Raw genomic sequence first — 20,924 nt, forward strand, 5'->3', positions numbered from 1 at the left:
TGTCACTCGTAAGCCTGGTTTACATTTTACAAAGAAGTATTTTTTCCAAGTGGTAATATAAAAATTAAATCACAGTGTTACCTACTGCACAAGTGTCTGTTAAATGCTTTGTTCAGGTACCATGAAAGCAGCCAAATGAGTTCCTTGGTGGAGACGTTTGTGAGTAAAGCCAGTGCCCTGCAGCGCCAAGGGAGAGCGGGACGAGTTCGAGATGGATTCTGCTTCAGATTGTATACACGAGAAAGGTAAGGTATTCAGTCAAACAATGGTATTTATTGAGCATTTACTGTGTGCAGAGCACTAAACTAATCACTTGAGAGAGCAGAATTTAACAGAGTGCGGTCTCGTGGATAAAGCACGGGCTTGTGAGTCAGAAGGACCTGGGTTCGAATCCCGGCTCTGCCACTGATCTGCCATGTGATCTTGAATAAGTCCCTCCACGTCTTTGTGCCTCAGTTACCACCATCTGCAAAATGGGGATTAAGATTGTGAGCCCCATGTGGGACAGGAACCGTGTCCAATATCTTCTATCTATCCCGGCGCTTAGAGCAGTGCCTGGCACATAGTAAGCACTTAGCAAATATCATAGAAAAACAAAACAGAAAGCAGAGTTGGTAGACACATTCCGGGCCCACAAGGAGCCTTATAGTCTAGAGAATTGGGAGTTCGAGTAATGATAATTATGGCATTTGTGAAGCGCTCATTATGTGCCAAGTACTGTACTAAGTACTGGGGTAGATTCAAGATGGCCAAGTTGGACTCAATCCCTGTGCCACCTGAGGCTCGCCACCTAAGTTGAAGGGAGAACTGATACTTCATCCTCAGTTTACAGATGAGGAAACAAGCATAGAGAAATAACGTGAATGTGCCCAAGGTCACCCAGCTGGTAAGTGGCAGAGTAGGATTAGAACCCAGAACCTCAGACTCCCAGGTTCATGCTCTGTCCATCAGACCACACTGCCTTTCAACAAGTGGGATTTCTTGAGCACTTGTAAGCGCTTACGAAATTACAGTACAGTATGTTGGTAGACTCATTCTCTGCCCACAAGGCGCTTAAAATCTAGAGGGAAGACACAATAATAGTAATGGATAAACCACGGATATGTACATAAATGCCATGGGGCCGAGGGTGAGGTGAATATCAGGTGCTTAAAGGTAATAATAATAATAGTGACGGTATTTGTTAAGCCCTTACCATGTGCCAAGCACTGTTCTAAGCGCTGGGGTAGATACAAGGTAATCAGGTTGTCCCATGTGAGCTCACAGCCTTAATCCCCATTTTCCAGATGAAAGGCACAGAGAAGTTAAGTGACTTGCCCAAGAGCACATAACTGATAAGTGGCAGGGTTGGGATTAGAACCCACAACCTCTTGACTCCCAAACCCGTGCTCTTTCCACTAAGCCACGCTGCTTCTCACTAAGCCACACTGATCTAAGTGCATAAATGCAGAAGGGAGAGGTAGTTGGAGAAAAAAGGGTTTAATCGGGAAAGATCTCTCGGAAGAGATGTGACTTTAAAAAGGCTTTATAGGTGAGGAGAGTGATGGGGATATGAAGGTGGAACCAACAGGATTTGGTGACAGATTGAATATGTGGGCTGAGTGAGTCAAGAATAATGCTGAGGTTACAGGCTTGTGAGATACAGAGGATAGTGGTCTTGTTTATAGTGAGCAAGACGGGGCGAGAATAGGGTTTGGGTGGGAAGATGATGAGTTCTGCTTTGGTTTTGTTTGAGTTTTCAGCAGGACATCCAGGTAGAGATGTCCTGAAGGCCAGAAGAAATGCAAGGCTGCAGAGGAGAGGGGTCAAAGCTGTTACTTAACTAACCTCAAGTACCGTTAGAAAAATGAGTGGGACTTAACTGATACTGTGCATAAAACATTTTCTATCAATGCCTTTTTTTTCCAGGTTTGAAGGCTTTATGGACTATTCGGTACCAGAAATATTGCGAGTACCATTGGAAGAATTGTGCCTTCATATTATGGTAATTGCTTGGGTCTCTGCTTAAGTAAAGTTGCTCCTAGGTTCTCCACCATCCTATCATCCCCCTTTGGCTTCGGGTCATGTGGTGTTGGTGTGTTCTTTTGTTTTCGTTTAACTGAGAATCCAGTGGTTATTTAGAAAAGAGCATACTGCATTGTTCCTGAATGATGCCAAATTAGGTAAATCTGCTAGATAGAATGGCTGCCTGAAACTCTTCTGAAGGAAAAACTATTGAATATTGTCAGTAAATGAGTAGTATATATCAAGCACTTTTGGGGAATTGATTGATTGATGTGTGCTGAAGTGCTTGGGAGAGTACAAAACCCCCACCTTCAAGGTGTTTGATCAGTCAGTAAATCAGTCAGTGATATTTGTTGAGCCCGTGTTGTGTGTAAAGCACTGTCCTAGACACATGAGAGAGTACAATGCACTAGAACTGACAGACGTGTTTCTTGCCCATGCGAAGCTCACATTCTAGGGGAACTTTTCAATCTAATGGCAGAGACAGATTTAAAATAATTTACAAATAGGAAAATGTGTCTGAATAGTGGAGTTATATAGTAATAATAATTGTGATATTTGTTAAAATGCTAGCTATATGCCATGCACTGTACTAAGTGCTGAGGGTCATATCAATCAGGGGTCTATTTACTATGTGAAGAGCACTGTACTAAGTGCTTGGGAGAGCTCAAACAACAGAATTAGCAGACACACTCATTCCCTGCCCATAGCGAGCTTACAGTCTAGAGATGAAATAATCAGTTTGGACACAGTCCCTGTCATTCCCACAGTCTAGTGGGAAGGGAAAACAGGTATTTAGCCCACAGTCTACAAATGAGGAAAATGAGGCACAGAGAAGTCCAGTGATTTGCCCGAGGTCACTCAGCTGGCAAGTGCCAGAATGGGATTTGAACCCAGGTCCCCTGACTCCATTATGTGCTCTGTCCACTAGACCCTGTCTCTCATCAAAATCAAGATATGTAAGTACAATCATAGATTTTTGAGTGCCGAAGTGTTGGAATGTTGGTCGGGAGGAGGTGACCTGGGAAGAAGGAAAAAAAAAATCAACGGAAGCCTCCTAGGGAAGGTGGGATTTCAGAAGGGTTTTGACGATGGAGATAGTTGTGGTTTGACTGATATGAAAGGGAAGGGTTCTAGGCAGTCCAAGAACAGGCTTGAGAAAGGCAGAAGAGTCAAAAAACGGGACCAAATAAAAACACGAGCTTGCGAGGAATGAGGGTGTAGTGGGAGAAGAGAGTGAATTAGAGGGAAAGAGCAGATGGAATGCATTCAAGCCAATGGTCTGGAGTTTCTACTTGATGCTGGGAGGAATTGGGTAACCACTGAAGGTTTTGGAGGAGTGGAGAGAGGTGTGCGGAGGTGTGATTTCAGAAGAAGAGATCTCGCCAGCAGAGTGAAGTATGGACTGGAGAGGGGAGAGACCTGTCAGGAAGGCTGAGCGAGAAAGCTGAAACAATAGTCTAGTGGAGGTGTGGCGAGCCCCTGGACCAGGGTGGTGACCATTTGGATGGAAAAGAAGGAGCACATCTGGAAAAGTTGGAGGAAAATCCAACAGGATTTTGCAACACTTAAAGGAGATTGAGGAGTGTTATAGAAAAGTAGGGTGCAAAATAGGTTAACCGGTGTAAATCGGCCGCAGGGTTGGAGAACCCAAGGTGGTGACGCAGATATGAAAAATGACTCGGAGACATGAGTCCAGATAGAGCAGGAAAGGAGGAAGGTTGACTACCTGCCCGTTCACCTCCCGAGAGGTACGAGTGGCAAGCGGCCCCGATCCCATTCCCACTGTGTCTTTTATTGAGTTACAGCAACGGGAACTTCAGGGAACCAATGAGGACCAACAGGATGATTGTGAATTTTCATTAGTCTCTGTTCTCACAGCCTTGCACAGACAGGTGTTACCTGTTACTGGCCTTGAAGACATTCTGTTGTTGAGCCTTTTATAAAATACAAAAGGAGTTGCTCTCGGCTTGCACAAAATGGAGGGTTACTGTCGGTATGCACAAAATGGAGTCAGTCATGCCAAGTCCACTCGCGGACAACACAAGTCAAGGTTGATGCCAAAATTGCAGGCTGGAATATTTTTTTTTCCCCCATGGTATCTGTGAAGTGCTTACTATGTGCCAGGCACTGTTCTAATTGCTGGGGTAGATGCAAGCTAATCAGCCCCCAGTCTTAATTCCCGTTTTACAGATGAGGTAACTGAGACCCAGAGAAGTCAGGTGACTTGCCCAAGGACACACAGCAGATGAATGGTGGGGGGGGATTAAAACCCAGGTGTTTCTGATTCCCAAGGCCGTGCTCTATCCACTAGGCCATGCTGCTTCTTACTCAGTTGTATTTATTGAGCGCTTACTGTGAGCATGCGCTTGGAAGAGTACACTCTGACAGGGTTGGTAGACCCGTGCCGTGCCCACAACGAGCAATGAAGTTGTGAAAGAGGAAATGGCGTATTTGCAACCATCTCTCCTGGGATGTGTCTGTGGTATCGTTTTTATTTCTTTATAGATATAAATATAAATATATTGTATATATTATATATGCATATTATGTATAAATATAAATTATAAATATAAATATAAATTTATAAATATAAAATGTATTTATTTATGATAAATTTATTTATTTATTTTTCTTTATTTCTTTATAGCTCACCTCCTCCAGGAGGCCTTCCCAGACTGAGCCCCTTCCTTCCTCTCCCCCTCGACCCCTCTCCATCCCCCCATCTTACCTCCTTCCCTTCCCCACAGCCCCTGTGTATATGTATATATGTTTGTACATATTTACTACTCTATTTATTTATTTTACTTGTACATATCTATTCTATTTATTTTATTTTGTTAGTATGTTTGGTTTTGTTCTCCGTCTCCCCCTTTTAGACTGTGAGCCCACTGCTGGGTAGGGACTGTCTCTCTGTGTTGCCAACTTGTACTTCCCAAGCGCTTAGTACAGTGCTCTGCACACAGTAAGCGCTCAATAAATACGATTGATGATGATGATGATTTCTAGAGGTCGGTTCATTTTTTGCTGGATTTGTGTTAAACGAGCATCTCCTTTTCAATTTCCAGAAATGCAGCCTCGGTTCTCCCGAAGATTTCCTGGCCAAAGCCCTAGATCCTCCTCAGCCTCAAGTGATCAGCAACGCAATGAACCTGCTCCGCAGAATCGGCGCTTGTGAGCTCGCCCACCCGAAGCTGACTCCCCTGGGCCAACATCTCGCAGCACTGCCCGTGAACGTCAAGATCGGGAAGATGCTCATATTCGGGGCCATTTTTGGCTGCTTGGACCCGGTGGTAAGATGGTGAACGCCAAATCTTCAACCTAAGAAATGTAGTAAAATGGGGATTTAATAAGACTCCGAGCCCAGTGTGGGACAAGGGACCGTGTCCAATCCGATTTGCTTGTATTCCACCCCCACCAGCGCTTAGTACAGGGCCTGTTGTATAGTAAGCACTTAACAAATACCACAATTATTAACATTATTAGTGGTTGGAAGGAACGTATCTGAACAACTTCGCGACCATTTAGTAAAATAATAATAATTGTGGTATTTGTTAGCGCTCACTATATGCCAGGCACTGTACTAAGCACTGGGATAGATGCAAGATAATCGGGTTGGACACAGTCCCTGTCCCACCTAGAGCTCCCAGGCAGCGTGGCTCAGTGAAAACAGCACCAGCTTGGGAGTCAGAGGTCATGGGTTCTGATCCCGGCTCCACCGCTTGTCAGCTGTGTGACTTTGGCCAAGTCACTTAACTTCTCTGTGCCTCAGTTACCTCATCTGTAAAATGGGGATTAAGACTGTGAACCCCACGTGGGACAACCTAATCACCTTGTATCCTCCCCAGCGCTTAGGACAGTGCTGTGCACATAGTAAGCGCTTAACAAATTCCATCATCATTATTAATATTATTATTATTTTACAGATGAGGTAACCAAGGCCCAGAGAAGTGAAGTGACTTGCCCAAGGTGACATAGCAGATATGTGGCAGAGCAGGGAATAGAACCCAAGTCCGTCTGACTCCAAGGCTCTTACTTTATCCACTAGGCCATGCTGCTTCTCTGGTACCTCATGTCCATGTTTTATTTTACCAAAGTAGCTGTTTCCGGGCTTCAGACTTAAAGAGGTTGAAGTGGAGATTATGTTTGCTCTCTAAAGCTATTTTTCTCTTTCTAGGGCTCCATCTTAAGTCCAGGTGGATTTGGTTTCATAGTAACGTAGTAATTATAGGGGACTGAATCAGTAGTCCAACTTGGCTGCTATAATTGAAGCCTGACACGAGTCAGGTCAGTCAGTCGTATGTATTGAGAGCTTACTGTTGATAGGCATGTTCCCTGCCCACAAGGAGCGTACAGTCTAGAGAGGGATCCTGAGTCAACCACGGCTATAATCTTAGTGTGTTTCATTAATGCTCCTAATTTCTTTATGCTCATTTACAGGCAACACTAGCTGCCGTTATGACCGAGAAGTCTCCCTTTACAACCCCGATTGGTAGAAAAGATGAAGCCGACCTTGCTAAATCAGCTTTGGGAATGGCAAACTCTGACCATCTGACGATCTACAGTGCTTATCTAGGGTAAAAAAAAAAAAAAAAAAAGTATCATTTATAACCATGTAGCCCAAAAGTAACCCCAGGATGTCAAAGTTGACCACCCGCTGTCTTATTTTTCAAAACAGCCATCATTGAAATCATGATTCTAGTATTTTTATATTGTTTGATTTACCGAGACTCAGTACGATGGACTTCCGACAATTTGCACGCCTCTCACGCTCATTTGTTGTGGCCACTTCTGAGATTCAAAGCAGAAATGCTTTGGGCATTGCCTTAATTATGGAATTAATTTCTTTTTTTTTTTTTCCAGTTTAAATTAAACAAGGTTTGTGCATTATTTACCTCCCTTCATAACTTCCGACCTAGCTTTCACAGCAGGAACTCCCGCTGTGCATGCCAAAGCTACCAAACCGCAAATAAATGCTCCGTTTTTGTGATGTGCTAGAATCTGTTTCTGTTGTGCTGTCCGAAGGTAAATTTAGAAGAGATGGTAAAAGTCACATCTTGAATTTGACCAGGTGGAAGAAGGCTCGTCTAGAAGGAGGGTATCGTTCTGAAATGGCTTACTGCAGGAGGAATTTCCTTAACAGGACAGCATTGATAACTCTAGAGGTAAGCATTCTGATTCTGGGCTGGAATGATGACTGTCACACTTGTAGGATTTAAAATGATTTTCAGTACCTCAGGAGTGGCTGCCCTTCTTCTTTTGTCACCCTCATGGGTAAGATGTAAAACTTTTTACGTGGTGGTGTGTACAAAATAAAATGATTAGCCTGTGTTTCACACAGGTGTGACGTACACTTGTACCTTTCAGGGAAGACAAGAAGATCTTAACGATTTTCTGTGAAGCACCATGACTCAGTGGAAAGAGCATGGGACTGAATGTCAGGAGACCTGGATTCTAATCCCAGCTCTGAGGCCTGCCTGCTGTGTGACCTTAGACCAGTCACTTACCTGTGCCTCGGTTTTCTCATCCCTAAAATGGAAATTAAATCCTTGTCCTCCTTTCTGCGAGCCCCATGTTGGACAGGGATAACGTGTCTGATTTAATTGTATTGTACCAACCCCAGCACCTAGTACTGTCATTGGCTCACAGTAAGCCCTTAAACAAGTATCACAATAATTATCATTTTTATGTCTCCCTCAGTCAAGACAAAGAAGAAATTGAAAGTGGCTCAAAAAGAGAAACCGAAAAAATGTGTTAATATCGACAGAAGGGAGGTTGGGTAGGCTCACTGAGGGACTTGTGGTCACTGACATTCCAACTTGTACTTCCCAAGCGCTTAGTACAGTGCTCTGCACACAGTAAGCACTCAATAAATACGATTGAATGAACGAATGCCATTCAGTGAAGAGAAATGGGGAAAAAACATAAGTGTCCTCACAATGTTCACCTCAAGGTGTAATGGTAGTGCTTGAATTCGGAGTAGTGCTTGAATTTGCCGTCTTAAATGAAAACGAGCTTCAATCCAGTTGCAAAGATTTAAAAGTAATATTAATAACTATGGTGTGTGTTTGAGCGCTTACTATGTGTTGAACACCTTACTAAGCATTGGGGTGGATACAAGCAAATAGGGTTGGACGCAGTCCTGTGTGTCTCTCCAGCTCTCACCCCCCATTTTACAGATGAGAGAACCGAGGCCCAGGGAAGTGAAGTGACTTGGGCTAAATCACACGGCTGACAAGTGGCAGAGCCGACATTAGAACCCATGACCTTCTGACACCCTGGCCCGTAGTCTATCCACTACGCCATGCTGCTTCCCTGGGGGACTTGGGGACCGAGAACCTGTGAAAGGAATTGATTGATGATAATTGTGATGTTCAAGCACTTTGTGCCAAGGATAGTTAAGTGCTGGGACAGCTTCAACCAAGCAGATCAGGCACAGTCCGTGTCCCGCACAGGGTTCGCAGTAGGAGGGAGAGCCTACCTCTCACACCCATTGTACAGATGAGGAGGAAACCGAAGTACGGAGAAGTCAAGTGACTTGTCCGTGGTTACCCAGCGGGCAAGGGGCAGGGTGAGAATCCAAAGTCTATTTTCCAAAAAGCAGGTTGCACCTCGTCGCCGGGAGGTGGGAGAGGTAGCTAGTTATAGTCCAAGGTGGGCGTGCTGTTCCTTCACACCAAAAACAGACTCCAGTTAAGCAGGGCTCCAGTTTTCTTAACTGACGACAGGGTGTGGCTCCTTGAAGACAGGAGAGACGTGGCTGAAAGCCTGATTTAGGAAAACAAGGTAGATTCATGCAAAATGGAGACTGAAAACAAAATGGAGTAAGGCTGGGTTAAGAGTTGGTTTCCACCCACTCATTTGGCTTTTCAGCCTAGTTAGCGTGGCCATTCTTCTACTGCCAGTTGGCCCGTTCCCTGTGCAGCGGTCCTGACGTGGCCCTGATCCACCTTGGTAGCCAGTATTTGTATTGTGAAATTGTATTGTATTTAGCCTCCTTGTTGCCCTGTCCTGCAACTCTGGGGACCTGGGTGGAGGATACGATGGCTCTGGAGAAATTAGCCACATTAGCCAGCTCGTTTCAGGACCCGTAGACTAGGAATTTTTAGAGTATTACTCAATTTGCCCACTTCCTACCCCAATTATCAGTCTTTAAGTTTACATTTTTGTTGCACTTTTCTTCATATTTTGACTGCCTGAAACTAAAATGGATTTCCAAATCCATCTTAATTCTGTCACTGTTTAAGCTAAATTTTGCATCTTTCTGACTGTATGGTCCCTCTAGACTGTAACTTGTCATGGACAGGAACTGTATCTACCAATTCTGTTGTATTGTCCTCTCCCAAGCACTTAGTACACAGTAAGCACTTAATAAATACCATCAACTACTCAAATCACTACCACCACTCTCAGTGGAATCAGTGTGTTTTTTGGAGTGCGATATGTTCCAAGCCCAGCCGACGATTCTCTCATAATTGCGTCTTGGTCATCCAAATCCAATGTAGGATGTCAAGCAAGAACTAATGAAGCTGGTGAAGGCAGCGGGCTTTACTTCATCCACCCTTTCCAATGACCGGGATGGAAACCGCACTACACAATCCCTCTCCCTCCAAGAGACGGCTCTCCTGAAAGCAGTGCTGACCGCCGGACTCTATGACAACGTGGGCAAGATCCTCTATACTAAATCGATAGACGTCACCGAAAAACTGGCGTGCATCGTGGAGACCGCTCAGGGCAAAGCCCAGGCCCACCCTTCTTCCGTCAATCGAGACTTGCAGACCTACGGGTGGTTGCTCTACCAGGAGAAGGTAGGTGTCCGTTTGCGTCCGACCCGATAAACTCTAAAGATATGGGCCTGGGTTCTAATCCCGACTCGGCCTCATTCCTGCTGTGTGACTTTGAGTAAAGCCTCAGTCCCCTCATCTGTAAAATGGCCGTGAAGACTGTGAGCCCTGAGTGGGGCGTGGATTCTGTCCTAACTGGTTAGCTTGCATCTACCCCAGTGCTTAGTACAATGCCTGGTACAGAATAAGTGCTTAACACCCCCTGCCCCGCCGAAAAAAAGCACCTAACAAATAACATTAACAGCAATCCCCCAGGGTTTAGCACAGTCCTTGACACATAGTAAGCACTTAAGAAATTCCATAATTATTATTTTCACGTCGCTGCCTAGAGACAGCCAATCCCAGAATAATAATAATAATGATGGTATTTGTTAAGCGCTTACTATGTGCCAAGCGGTTTTCTAAGCACTGGGGAGGATACAAGGTAATCAGGTTGTGTCATGGAGGGCTCACAGTCTTCATCCCCATTTTACAGATGAGGGAACTGAGGCCCAGTGAAAGTCACACAGCAGACAATTGGCGGAGTTGGGATTTGAACCCATGACCTGACTCCAAAGCCCGTGCTCTTTCCACTGAGGCACACTGCTTCTCCAGAACTTAACGTGATAAAGAAATGACTCTAAAATACTTCTCTATCAAGACTTAGAGTGTTTTAGCTGCCTCTTCTGGGGTTTGGTTTTTAATGGCAAATGACTCAATCGTATTTTTTGAACACTTAGTGGTGCACCGTACCAAGCATTTGGTAGAGTGTAAAATAGCGGTGATAGACACATTCCCTGCCCACAAGGAGTTCACAGTCTTGAAGGGGAGACAGACATTAGCAGAAATAAATTAACTTAATTACAGATATGTGCATAAATGCTGCAGGGTATTCTCCTTCTGTTTGAAGTCGAGATGCTTATGAGGCTTTTAAACTCAAAGGTGTTATTTTCTGACATAGTACAGAGGGTCCATGGCCGTCCTTAGTGGAGAGCTTATACAAAACCACTTTCTTTGGCCGTAATTTGGGAGTAAAATAACCGCTTTTTCGGACCAATTTTGCATCGTTTTGTACTCTCCCAAGCGCTTCAGACAGTGCTCTGTGCTCAGTAAATACTGTTGGTTGACTGATATTTCCCATTTCTTGAAGATTATCTCCAGTTCTCGGAGTTGCATGGGGCAGAAATGTCAGAAATTAGAATTCATTGCGGGTTGTTCAGTGCTTTGCACATAGTAAGCACTTAACAAATACCAACATTATTATTATTATTATTCATTTGATCATATTAATTGAGCGTTCACTTTGTGCAAAGCATTGTACTAGGGTTGTGTTTTGCTTTTTTCCTGCACAGTTCAATTTTGCGTTCCTTCAAAATACGGGATACTCCCAACTCATCTTCCGATCTGCTGGGAGCTAACCCAGAGCTGCAGTGGCAGCCACCGTTTACATCCTGATGAGAAAAAGTAAAATTTGCAAATGAAATTTTCTGAGAGGAGGTTAATGGGTGGAAGGTTATTAGTGGCAAGGCACTGTAAGCACTTGGGAAATGACAGCGACTTGCAGTCCTGCCTCCTCATAAACAAAAGCCACAGTTTCTGCTTCTGTGTGGTTCCCTGGAACACCTATTAATAATAATAATAGTAATACTAATAATGAAGATATATGTTTAGCACTTAATATGTGCCAGGCACTATACTAAGCGCTTGGACGGATAGAAGATAATCAGTTTGGACACAGTCGCTGTCCCACCTGGGGCTCACAGTCAAAGTGGGAGAGCGAACGAGAGAACTGAGGCAGGGAGAAGTTAATTGACTTGTCCAAGGTCATACAGCAAACAATCGGTGGAGCTGGGTGTAGAACCCAGGTCCTCTGACTCTTAGGCCCATGCTCTTTCCACTAGGCCATGCTACTTCTCCTATTTTCATGCTTACTTCAGTACACTGACTATCATGATTTCAGTCGCTTTCTGCTTTGCTATTTTCAGCTTTGTTTTGCTATTCAAATCTGCCTACTTTATTAACGGAGCCAGGGTTTTGTTTGGGAATCAGAAATTCCGGCACGTGCTTCTTCCGATTGAAGTCTTTCACCGGCATTCAGCCTCTCCTCCCCAGAGTTCATCCGGGTAGTGGGAGAGGAAATGTAAGCCTGTCATGTTTTCATAGAAATTTCCGAAGCAGGATTTCTCACAGAAGGGATCTCTGATGGAATTAGTTGGTTTGTACCACACACAGTGAAATCATGACATGTATGCCTGTGGGTGGGTACTTAATACGTCTTACATGGTGGTGATGGCAGAATGGGGCTGACGTGGGACTAATCTTCCAGATTTGATTGCGTTTCAGAGAATTTACACCATGACTTTTTGCTCCGCTGAGGCAGAGCATGTTTCCTTACTCCACTTTATTATTGTTATCGTTGTAATGATTTCAGTTATTATTATTATTATCTTATATGTTAAGCACTTACTATGTGTCAAGTACCTTTCTAGACACTGGGATAGAGACAAAGTTAATCAGATTGGATACAGTCCCTGTCCCATGTGGGACTCGCCATCTAAGTCTAAACTCACAGTCTCAGATTCACATTACCCTCAAAAAGATTGTGAAACCCTGCTATCCCATGGCAAGAACATTCCCTTTTTTATCAGTCAATCAGAGGTATTTTTTGAGTGCTTTCTGTATGCAGAGCATTAGGCACTTGGCAGAGTATGGTAGAAAGTAAGTCTATACCCTTACTCTTTTACTTCTTGAATCCTGGGGCAATTTGGCTTTGCTTGTCTTCCCCATTAGACTGTAAACTCCTGTATATTAGGCCCGAGTCTTTTACTTATTGTATAGTCCCAAAAACATCTTGTACCGTCTCCAAACGCAGCAATCAATCAATCGTATTTATTGAGCGCTTACTGTGTGCAGAGCACTGTACTAAGCGCTTGGGAAGTACAAGTTGGCAACATGTAGAGACGGTCCCTATCCAACAGTGGGCTCACAGTCAGGCAGAGTAAGCTCCTTGATATTTTTTTGTAGTATTTGTTAAACACGTACTATGTACCAGGCACTGGGTACAAGGGTAGAGACAAGCTAATCAGATTGGAGACGGTCCACGTCCCACATGGGGCCCACAGTCTTCGTTCCTATTTTACAGTTGAGGTAACTGAGGCACAGAGAAGTTAAGTGACCTGCCCATCATCACACAGCAGACCAGTGCAGGAACCGGGATTGAAACTCTGGTCCTCTGACTCCCAAGCCCATGCTCTTTCCACTAGGCCACGCTGATTCACTTGATAGAGTGTAAACTCCTTGTGGGTAAGGATTATGTCACTTTATTCTAGACTGCTAAGCATCCAGTGCACTTAACTATGCCAAGAGGGTGTTCAATAAATGCTACTACTCCTACAATGATCATGATGACATAAACTCTGCAAACATTTAAGTGCTTATGAAGTTCTCTCCCAAGCACTTAGTACAGCGCTCTGTACATGGTAAGCACTCAATAAATACCATTGGTTGGCTGATGGATGGAGATGCCTGTCAAAAAGATTTTGAGCATTTGCGAGTATCATTGTTTTTTTCTTTGCAGGTAAGGTATGCAAAGGTGTACCTGAGGGAAACCACTCTAATTTCCCCGTTTCCCATTTTACTGTTTGGAGGCGATATAGAAGTGCAGCATCGGGAGCGTCTCCTCTCTGTCGATGGCTGGATCTACTTTCAGGTTCGTGCCAGTTTTCGTGGCTGAAAATCTCTCCTTTTCAGGCGTTATTAAACACCATTTCCTAGATGAGGGTACTGAGGCCCAGAGAAATGAAGTGACCTGCCCAAGGTCACACAGCAGACAAGTGGAGGAGCCAGGATTAGAACCCAGGACCTTTCCGTTCCCAGGCCCACGCTCTCTCCATTAGGTCACACTGCTTCTCCATTGTTATTCAGTTATGGAGCATTATTACATAGCTTCAGACCTCCATTACGGGCGATTCATTCCCGTGTTTCCTAAATAGTGCTTGTTTAGAGATTTAACAGTAAAACTGAAACGAGGCGGTGAACTTCTTTCTTTGTTTATATTCCAGCTGCAAAAATATATCTGATCTCTCAAGCCTCTTTTTTATGTGAATCGTTCTTTTTAATTACTAAAATAATCTATATCTCTCCGTTTATACAGGCTCCTGTAAAGATTGCGGTTATTTTCAAACAACTGAGAGTTCTCATCGAGTCTGTTTTACGGAAAAAACTTGAAAATCCCAAGATGTCCCTTGAAGGTAACGATCCTCACGTGCGTGGTGAACTGATCTGAACACGAATGGCAGTGTTTAGCGCTAGGTCCCGTAAAGCTCCTCAATATTAGCCATGCATCCAAAATGTTGGCGTAGGGTAAAATCAATCAATCAATCAATCATATTTATTGAGCGCTCACCGTGTGCAGAGCACTGTACTAAGCGTTTGGGAAGTACAAGTTGGCAACATATAGAGACAGTCCCTACCCAACAGTGGGCTCACAGCCTAAAAGGGGGAGACAGAGAATAAAACCAAACATACTGACAAAATAAAATAAATAGAATAGATCATCATCATCATCAATCGTATTTATTGAGCGCTTACTGTGTGCAGAGCACTGTACTAAGCGCTTGGGAAGTACAAGTTGGCAACATATAGAGACAGTCCCTACCCAACAGTGGGCTCACAGTCTAAAAGGGGGAGACAGGGAACAAAACCAAACATACTAACAAAATAAAATAAATAGAATAGATATATACAAGTAAAATAAATAAATAGAGTAATAAATATGTACAAACATATATACAGGTTTCCTCCAGGCTTGTGAGCTCGTTATGGGTGGGGAAGTTGTCTGCTAATTCTGTCGTATCATACTTTTCCCAAGCGCTTAGTACAGTGTTTTGCACACTGCAAGCACTCCATAAAAATGATCAGTTGATTGATTGATTGAACTTGCTGGGATCCAAACCGTCGATATTGCTCAGACTGAGGTGGTTGTGATATTTGTAGGCTTTGTACCAAAATCGGTATTAATCACTAGGGTGGAAACAAAATTGTCAGGCCAGGCCCCCTCCCTGCCCCCCACAGGGCTCACTGTCTAAGTAGGAGGGAGATCGGGGATTGAATCCCCATTTTACGGCTGAGGAAACTGAGGAACAGAGAGGTGAAGCGACTTGCCCAGGGTCACACAGCAGACACATGGTAGAGCCGGGATCAGAACGTGTATCCTCTGAGTCTCAGGCCTGTGCTTTTATGTTGTTTCTTAAGCACTTACTATGTGCCAAGCACTGTTCTAAGCACTGGGGTAGATACAGGGTAATCAGGTTGCCCCACATGCGGCTCACAGTCTCAATCCCCATTTTACAGATGAGGGAACTGAGGCACAGAGAAATTAAATGACTTGCCGAAAGTCACACAACTGACAAGTGGCAGAGCTGGGACTCTCAAGCCCGTGCTGTTTCCAGTAGACTACACTGCTTCTCAGTTTAACAGAGCTAATTCGACTCCAAACTAGAGATGCATAATCATCATCATCATCATCAATCGTATTTATAATACGATTATAATATTATATTATTATTATTATTATATGTTATTATATAATATATATTATTATGTATTATTATAATATAGGATTATAATAGATAATCCTTTAACACATGGTTTTCTGTCACCTTCGTCTCCTGTGGTCAATTTATTCATGGTAACTATTCACAGTAAAGTGTTAAAATGCTTGGGGAAGTCATGTATGTATTCGTGCAATTGTAGTGGATTATTGGGTTAAGTTATTTCATTTTTCTTTTCCCGTAGATGACAAGATTTTACAAATCATCACAGAATTGATAAGAACAGAGCATACCAACTGAAATTAGAATCGAGGGAAAAAATTGCATCGTCTTAAACATTAAGTTGAAGAAGTGGTAACAACCGTATGTGGAAATGGACCATCCCTAAAGTATTTCAGTGTTTAAAATGTTAATACTAGGTGTAACTTGGAAGAAAACGCATAGACTTTAAATATGTGTAATTTTTCTAATTCCTTTTTAATGATGGTGGTGATTAACTGTATTGGCCAGTTCAGTTACAATAAATTCTGTGGTGCCACTTGTCCTAAGAACCAGAGCCCAATCCAAGGTAAAAAGTGATTTCAAGCCTTGGTTTTGTGGCTCCAAATTTGCCACATTCCTCCCCTGTTTAGATAATCAGTCAGTGGTACTGATTGAGCACTTACTGTGTGCAGAGCACTGTACTAAGTCCTTGGGAGAGTACAGTACAACAGAATTAGCAGGCACGATCCATGCCCACAACAGAATTATCGAAGATACAGTTTCCAAATACGGCCCAGCTTGCCCTGCCACTGAAGCCGTTTTGGTTTCTAAAATGACCTCTTTCCTATATTGAGAGGAAATAGACAGCTAGTTGAAAAGATCTGAATATTTTCCTTTGAGAAAACGTCACACTTCTTGAAGCCAAAAGCAGTTTTTTTTGTCAAGGCCAGGGAAGAGTTAAGGATTCCCATTCATTTCAAGCAAAAACCAATCAGTGGTGTTTATTGAGCACCCACTGTGTGCACAGTACACTTAGCACCGTACTAAGCGTTTGGAAGAGAACCAGATTTTGTAAACAGGCTCCCAACCCACAAGGGATAAACGCTATATTGGTACAACAGTATACAACCATTTTCCTTAGGAAAACAATTCCTGAGATAAGAGTCAAGTTAGGAAAATGCCAACTTGTGTTCATTCAGTCAGTGATACTTACTGAGCACTTACTATGTGCCGAGCACTGTATTAAGCGCTTGGGAGAGGACAGTACAACAGAATTAGCCGGCATGTTCCATGCCCGTAGCGAGCTTACAGTTTAGAGTGGAGACAGACATTAATATGAATAAAAAGTAATTTATATCACTTTCAGACCTCCTAGAAGCTGCTGATTTAGAGGCCAATCACAGTTCACAGGTGAGTTAAGTAAGGGCCGAGCTTTATAAAGCCATTTTGAATCTGATTCAAAAATTGTGGCCAACCTACAGGAGACACCTTTTGAAGACTTCTCAACTGGCCAAAGGCTCTCCATTTTTTTCCAAACAATTTCACTTGAAGGTTATAAATGTGTGTATGGAAATAGCCCGTTTTTTGAAAGGAGAGATAGAAGCTCCCAAACCAAAAGGAAACAGCATAAGATAGTAATGTGGACACTTTCTGAATGTCTTGTAGTGGGTAGGGAATGTGTCTGTTGTATTGCGCTCTCCAAAGCACGTGGTACAGTGCTGTGAAAATAGTAAGCGCTCAATAAATACTATTGGTGATGAATAAGTCTTGGAGTTAATGTTTATTTTCAGTGGGCAAATAATTCCATCTGTGGCACCTTTGCACCTTTTATTCACCCCACTGCACATGTGTACCTATCTGTAATTTATTTTGTCTCCCTCTTTAGACAGGCTCCTTATGGACAGGGAACATGTCTACCCACTCCAAAATATTGTACTTTCCCAAGCACTTAGTACAGTGCTCTGCACACAGTAAGCACTCAAGAAATACAATTGAAGTCGAATATACTTTTTTATGCCCTCCAGCCACAAGAAGCAGGGTGGCTTAGTGGAAAGAGCCTGGGAATCAGAAGGACTTGGCTTCTAATCCTGCCTCTTCCACTTGTCTGCTGTGTGACCTTGGCCAAGTCACTTCTCGGGGCTTCAGTTCCCTCATCTGTAAAATGGGGATTAAGACTGTGAGCCCCATTTGGGACAGGGACCATGTCCAACCCGATTTGCTTGTTTCTACCCCATTGCTGAGTACAGTGCCTGACACATAGGAAGCGGTAAACAAACACCACAATTATTATTATTGCTATTTCCTATTTTTCTGTCCCATTCTAAGCTCACTAGAAATTTAGTCGATTCTGTGCCTTTCAAGTCATGTCAGTCATGAGGACAGTTGAACAGATATCAATCAGTGAGTATTGGAGTGCTTACTATGTATAGAGCATATACTAAGCGCTTGAAAGTACAATACAACAGAGAAGGTAGGCCCGATCCCTGCCCACAGGAGCTAACAATCTATGCTTTTTTAACAATACGTCTGCTAAGAGTAGACCAAAATTGTACTTTTTTTAATGAATCAGAGAACGAACACAAATGTAGTGAATGGCTGTACTTTGGTATATCAACAACGACGACTTTTACTTGACTCAATCAATCGGATTCACTGAGCACTTACTGTGTGCAGAGCACTGCACTAAGTGCTTGTGAGAATAATAATAATAATAATGGTATTTGTTAAGCGCTTACTAGGTGCCAAGCACTGTTTTAAGCACTGGGATAGATACAAGGTAATCAGGTTGCCCCAGGTGGGGCTTACGGTCTTAATCCCCATTGTACAGATGAAGTAACTGAGGTACAGAGAAGTGAAGTGACTTGTCCAAAGTCACACAGCTGTTACGTGGTGGAGCCAGGGTTAGAACCCATGACCTCTGACTCTCAAGTCCAGGTTCTTTCCACTAAGATATGCTGCTTCTACAACAATATAACAGACACATTCATTGCCCACAGTGAGCTTACAGTCTCATCATCATCATCATCATCAATCGTATTTATTGAGCGCTTACTATGTGCAGAGCACTGTACTAAGCGCTTGGGAAGTACAAATTGGCAACATATAGAGACAGTCCCTACCCAACAGTGGGCTCACAGTCTAAAAGGGGGAGACAGAGAACAAAACCAAACATACTAACAAAATAAAATAAATCTCACTAAGATATGCTTCTTCTAATAACAATATAACAGACACATTCTTTGCCCACAGTGAGCGGGCAAGTCACGTAACTTCTCTGGGCCTCGGTTCCCTCATCTGTAAAATGGGGATGAAGACCGTGAGCCCCACGTGGGACAATCTGATCGCCTTGTATCCCCCAGTGCTTAGAACAGTGTTCTGCACATAGTAAGTGCTTAACAAATGCTGCTATTATTATTATTATCCATCCATTCAGAGAAACAGCGTGGCCCAGTGGAAAAAGTCCTGGCTTGGGAGTCAGAGGTCATGGGTTCTAATCCCGGCTCTGCCACTTGTCAGCTGGGTGACTTTGGGCAAGTCATGTCACTGCTCTGAGCCGCAGTTACTTCATCTGTAAAATGGGGATGAAGACTGTGAGCCCCACGTGGGACAACCTGATCACCTTGTATCCCCCCCAGTGCTAAGAACAGTGCTCTGCACATAGGAAGCGCTTAACAAATGCTACTATTATTATTATTACAGTCTAGAGGGACTTAGAATGAAGTCACTGAATTTCTACCCTGGGCACTCAATGTATTCTATTCAGTAGTACTGTCTTCTGTATCAAAATCAGATTTATAAGCGGGGATGCCAGAGGGCTGACCATCAGCTTTCCTTCCATGGCCAATGCATTCCCTATGCTTTACCTGGTTTTGAAATGTCAGTTTTCTTATAATAATAATAATAATTATTATTTTAATAGAGTGATAATTCTGGGACTTGTTATAATGCTATAATAATTATAGTCATAATTATTTTAATAGAGTGATAATTCTGGGACTTGTTATAATGCTATAATAATTATAGTCATAATTATTTTAATAGAGTGATAATTCTGGGACTTGTTATAATGCCATAATAATTATAGTAATAATAATAATTATTATTATTAAGAAGCAGCGTGGCTCATTGGAAAGAGCCCGGGCTTTGGAGTCAGAGGTCATGGGTTCAAATCCCGGCTCCACCAGTTGTCAGCTGTGTGACTTTGGGCAAGTCACTTAACTTCTCTGGGCCTCAGTTACCTCCTCTGTAAAATGGGGATGAAGACTGTGAGCCCCAAGTGGGACAATCTGATCACTTTGTATCCTCCCCAGCGCTTAGAACAGTGCTTTGCACATAGTAAGCGCTTAACAAATGCCATCATCATCATCTACCCCAGCACTTAGTACGGTTTTGGGCATGTTGCAAGCACTTAACAGGTAACGAGAAGCACTGTGGCCTAGTGGGTAGAGCACGGGCCTGGAGTTCTACTCCCGGCTCCTCCGCTTGTCTGCTGTGTGAAGTTGGGCAAGTCACTTTCCTTCTCTGGGCCTCGGTAGAATGGGGATTGGTTCTGTGAGTCCCGTGTGGGACAGGGACTGTGTCCAACCTGATTAGCTTGTACCTCCTCCAGTGCTTAGTACAGTGCCTGGCACATAGTGAGCGCATAAAAATACCATTTAAAAAGTACCACAATCATTGCTTTTAATAGTAATAATAATCGGGGAAACAAACGGAAGTCATTTTCTACGACCTCCACAATCTCCCCTTTCCTCAAAACAGTAGAATTGGGACATAATAATAATGATATGTATATTATTAGTTGTATATTATAATTACGATGATATATTATTATTACGTCCCAAATCTACTTTTTTGAGGAATAATTATAATTATATTTGAGGAATATAATAATTATTATTATAGTACTTGTGAAGCGCTTACTGTGTGCCATGCACTGTTCTAAGCGCTGGAGTAGATAAAAGGTAATCAGGTTGTCCCACATGGGGCTCACAGTCTTCATCTCCATTTTACCGATGAGGGAACTGAGGCACGGTGAAGTCAAGTGACTTGCCCAAGATCCCATAGCAGACAAGTGGCAGAGTCGGGATTAGAACCCACATCCTCTGACTCCCAAGCCTCTGCTCTTGCCACTAGGCCATACAGGGGACGATCCAAGCATAGGATATTCTTTGAAGGAAAACTCAACCCCTTCTTATTCACAATGCACATAATAAAGAGTGAAAAACGGTAGCATTTTATTGAAAAGTGCAGTGTGAAAGCTGAAGGTAAAAGCAAAGATTTTTTTTCAAAATGGAGACAGCACACTCGCTTAAAGGACATGTACCCTACATTCTTAGTCTTGCAGGGGTTTTCTGTAGCTTGTTTACTTTTATCCATCTGCTCTAATGTGCTGAATGAAAGACATGCCTGGCTTTATTTATTCTTCTCTGCACTGCCGGTCTTTCTACCTTGAGGAGTAGAAGTAGGATCAGACCAATACATTTAAGGGCAGTAAAGTGACACTGACAAATCTTAAGGCTCCTCGATTTTTACAGAAGGAACAAAAACAAATTCCAAAATACTG

The 20,924-nt window shown here is 43.1% G+C and overlaps 1 protein-coding gene across 2 annotated transcripts in view; it reads left to right on the forward strand.

The window, feature by feature from the left end:
* DHX29 (DExH-box helicase 29) overlaps positions 1-17,122 on the forward strand; it is a 50,828-nt gene extending 33,706 nt beyond the window's left edge. For both annotated transcript variants that reach the window (XM_038765529.1, XM_038765530.1), the window contains 9 exons: positions 117-245; positions 1,909-1,984; positions 5,073-5,297; positions 6,445-6,581; positions 7,076-7,169; positions 9,510-9,812; positions 13,405-13,536; positions 13,981-14,077; positions 15,624-17,122. In XM_038765529.1, coding sequence (XP_038621457.1) covers positions 117-245; positions 1,909-1,984; positions 5,073-5,297; positions 6,445-6,581; positions 7,076-7,169; positions 9,510-9,812; positions 13,405-13,536; positions 13,981-14,077; positions 15,624-15,679 — 1,249 coding nt within the window. In that variant the 3' untranslated portion in view covers positions 15,680-17,122. The remainder of the gene's footprint in view (positions 1-116; positions 246-1,908; positions 1,985-5,072; positions 5,298-6,444; positions 6,582-7,075; positions 7,170-9,509; positions 9,813-13,404; positions 13,537-13,980; positions 14,078-15,623) is intronic.
* Positions 17,123-20,924: the final 3,802 nt, after the last annotated feature.

Source organism: Tachyglossus aculeatus, chromosome 23 (assembly GCF_015852505.1).
Source record: "Tachyglossus aculeatus isolate mTacAcu1 chromosome 23, mTacAcu1.pri, whole genome shotgun sequence".
Lineage (NCBI taxonomy): Eukaryota > Metazoa > Chordata > Mammalia > Monotremata > Tachyglossidae > Tachyglossus > Tachyglossus aculeatus.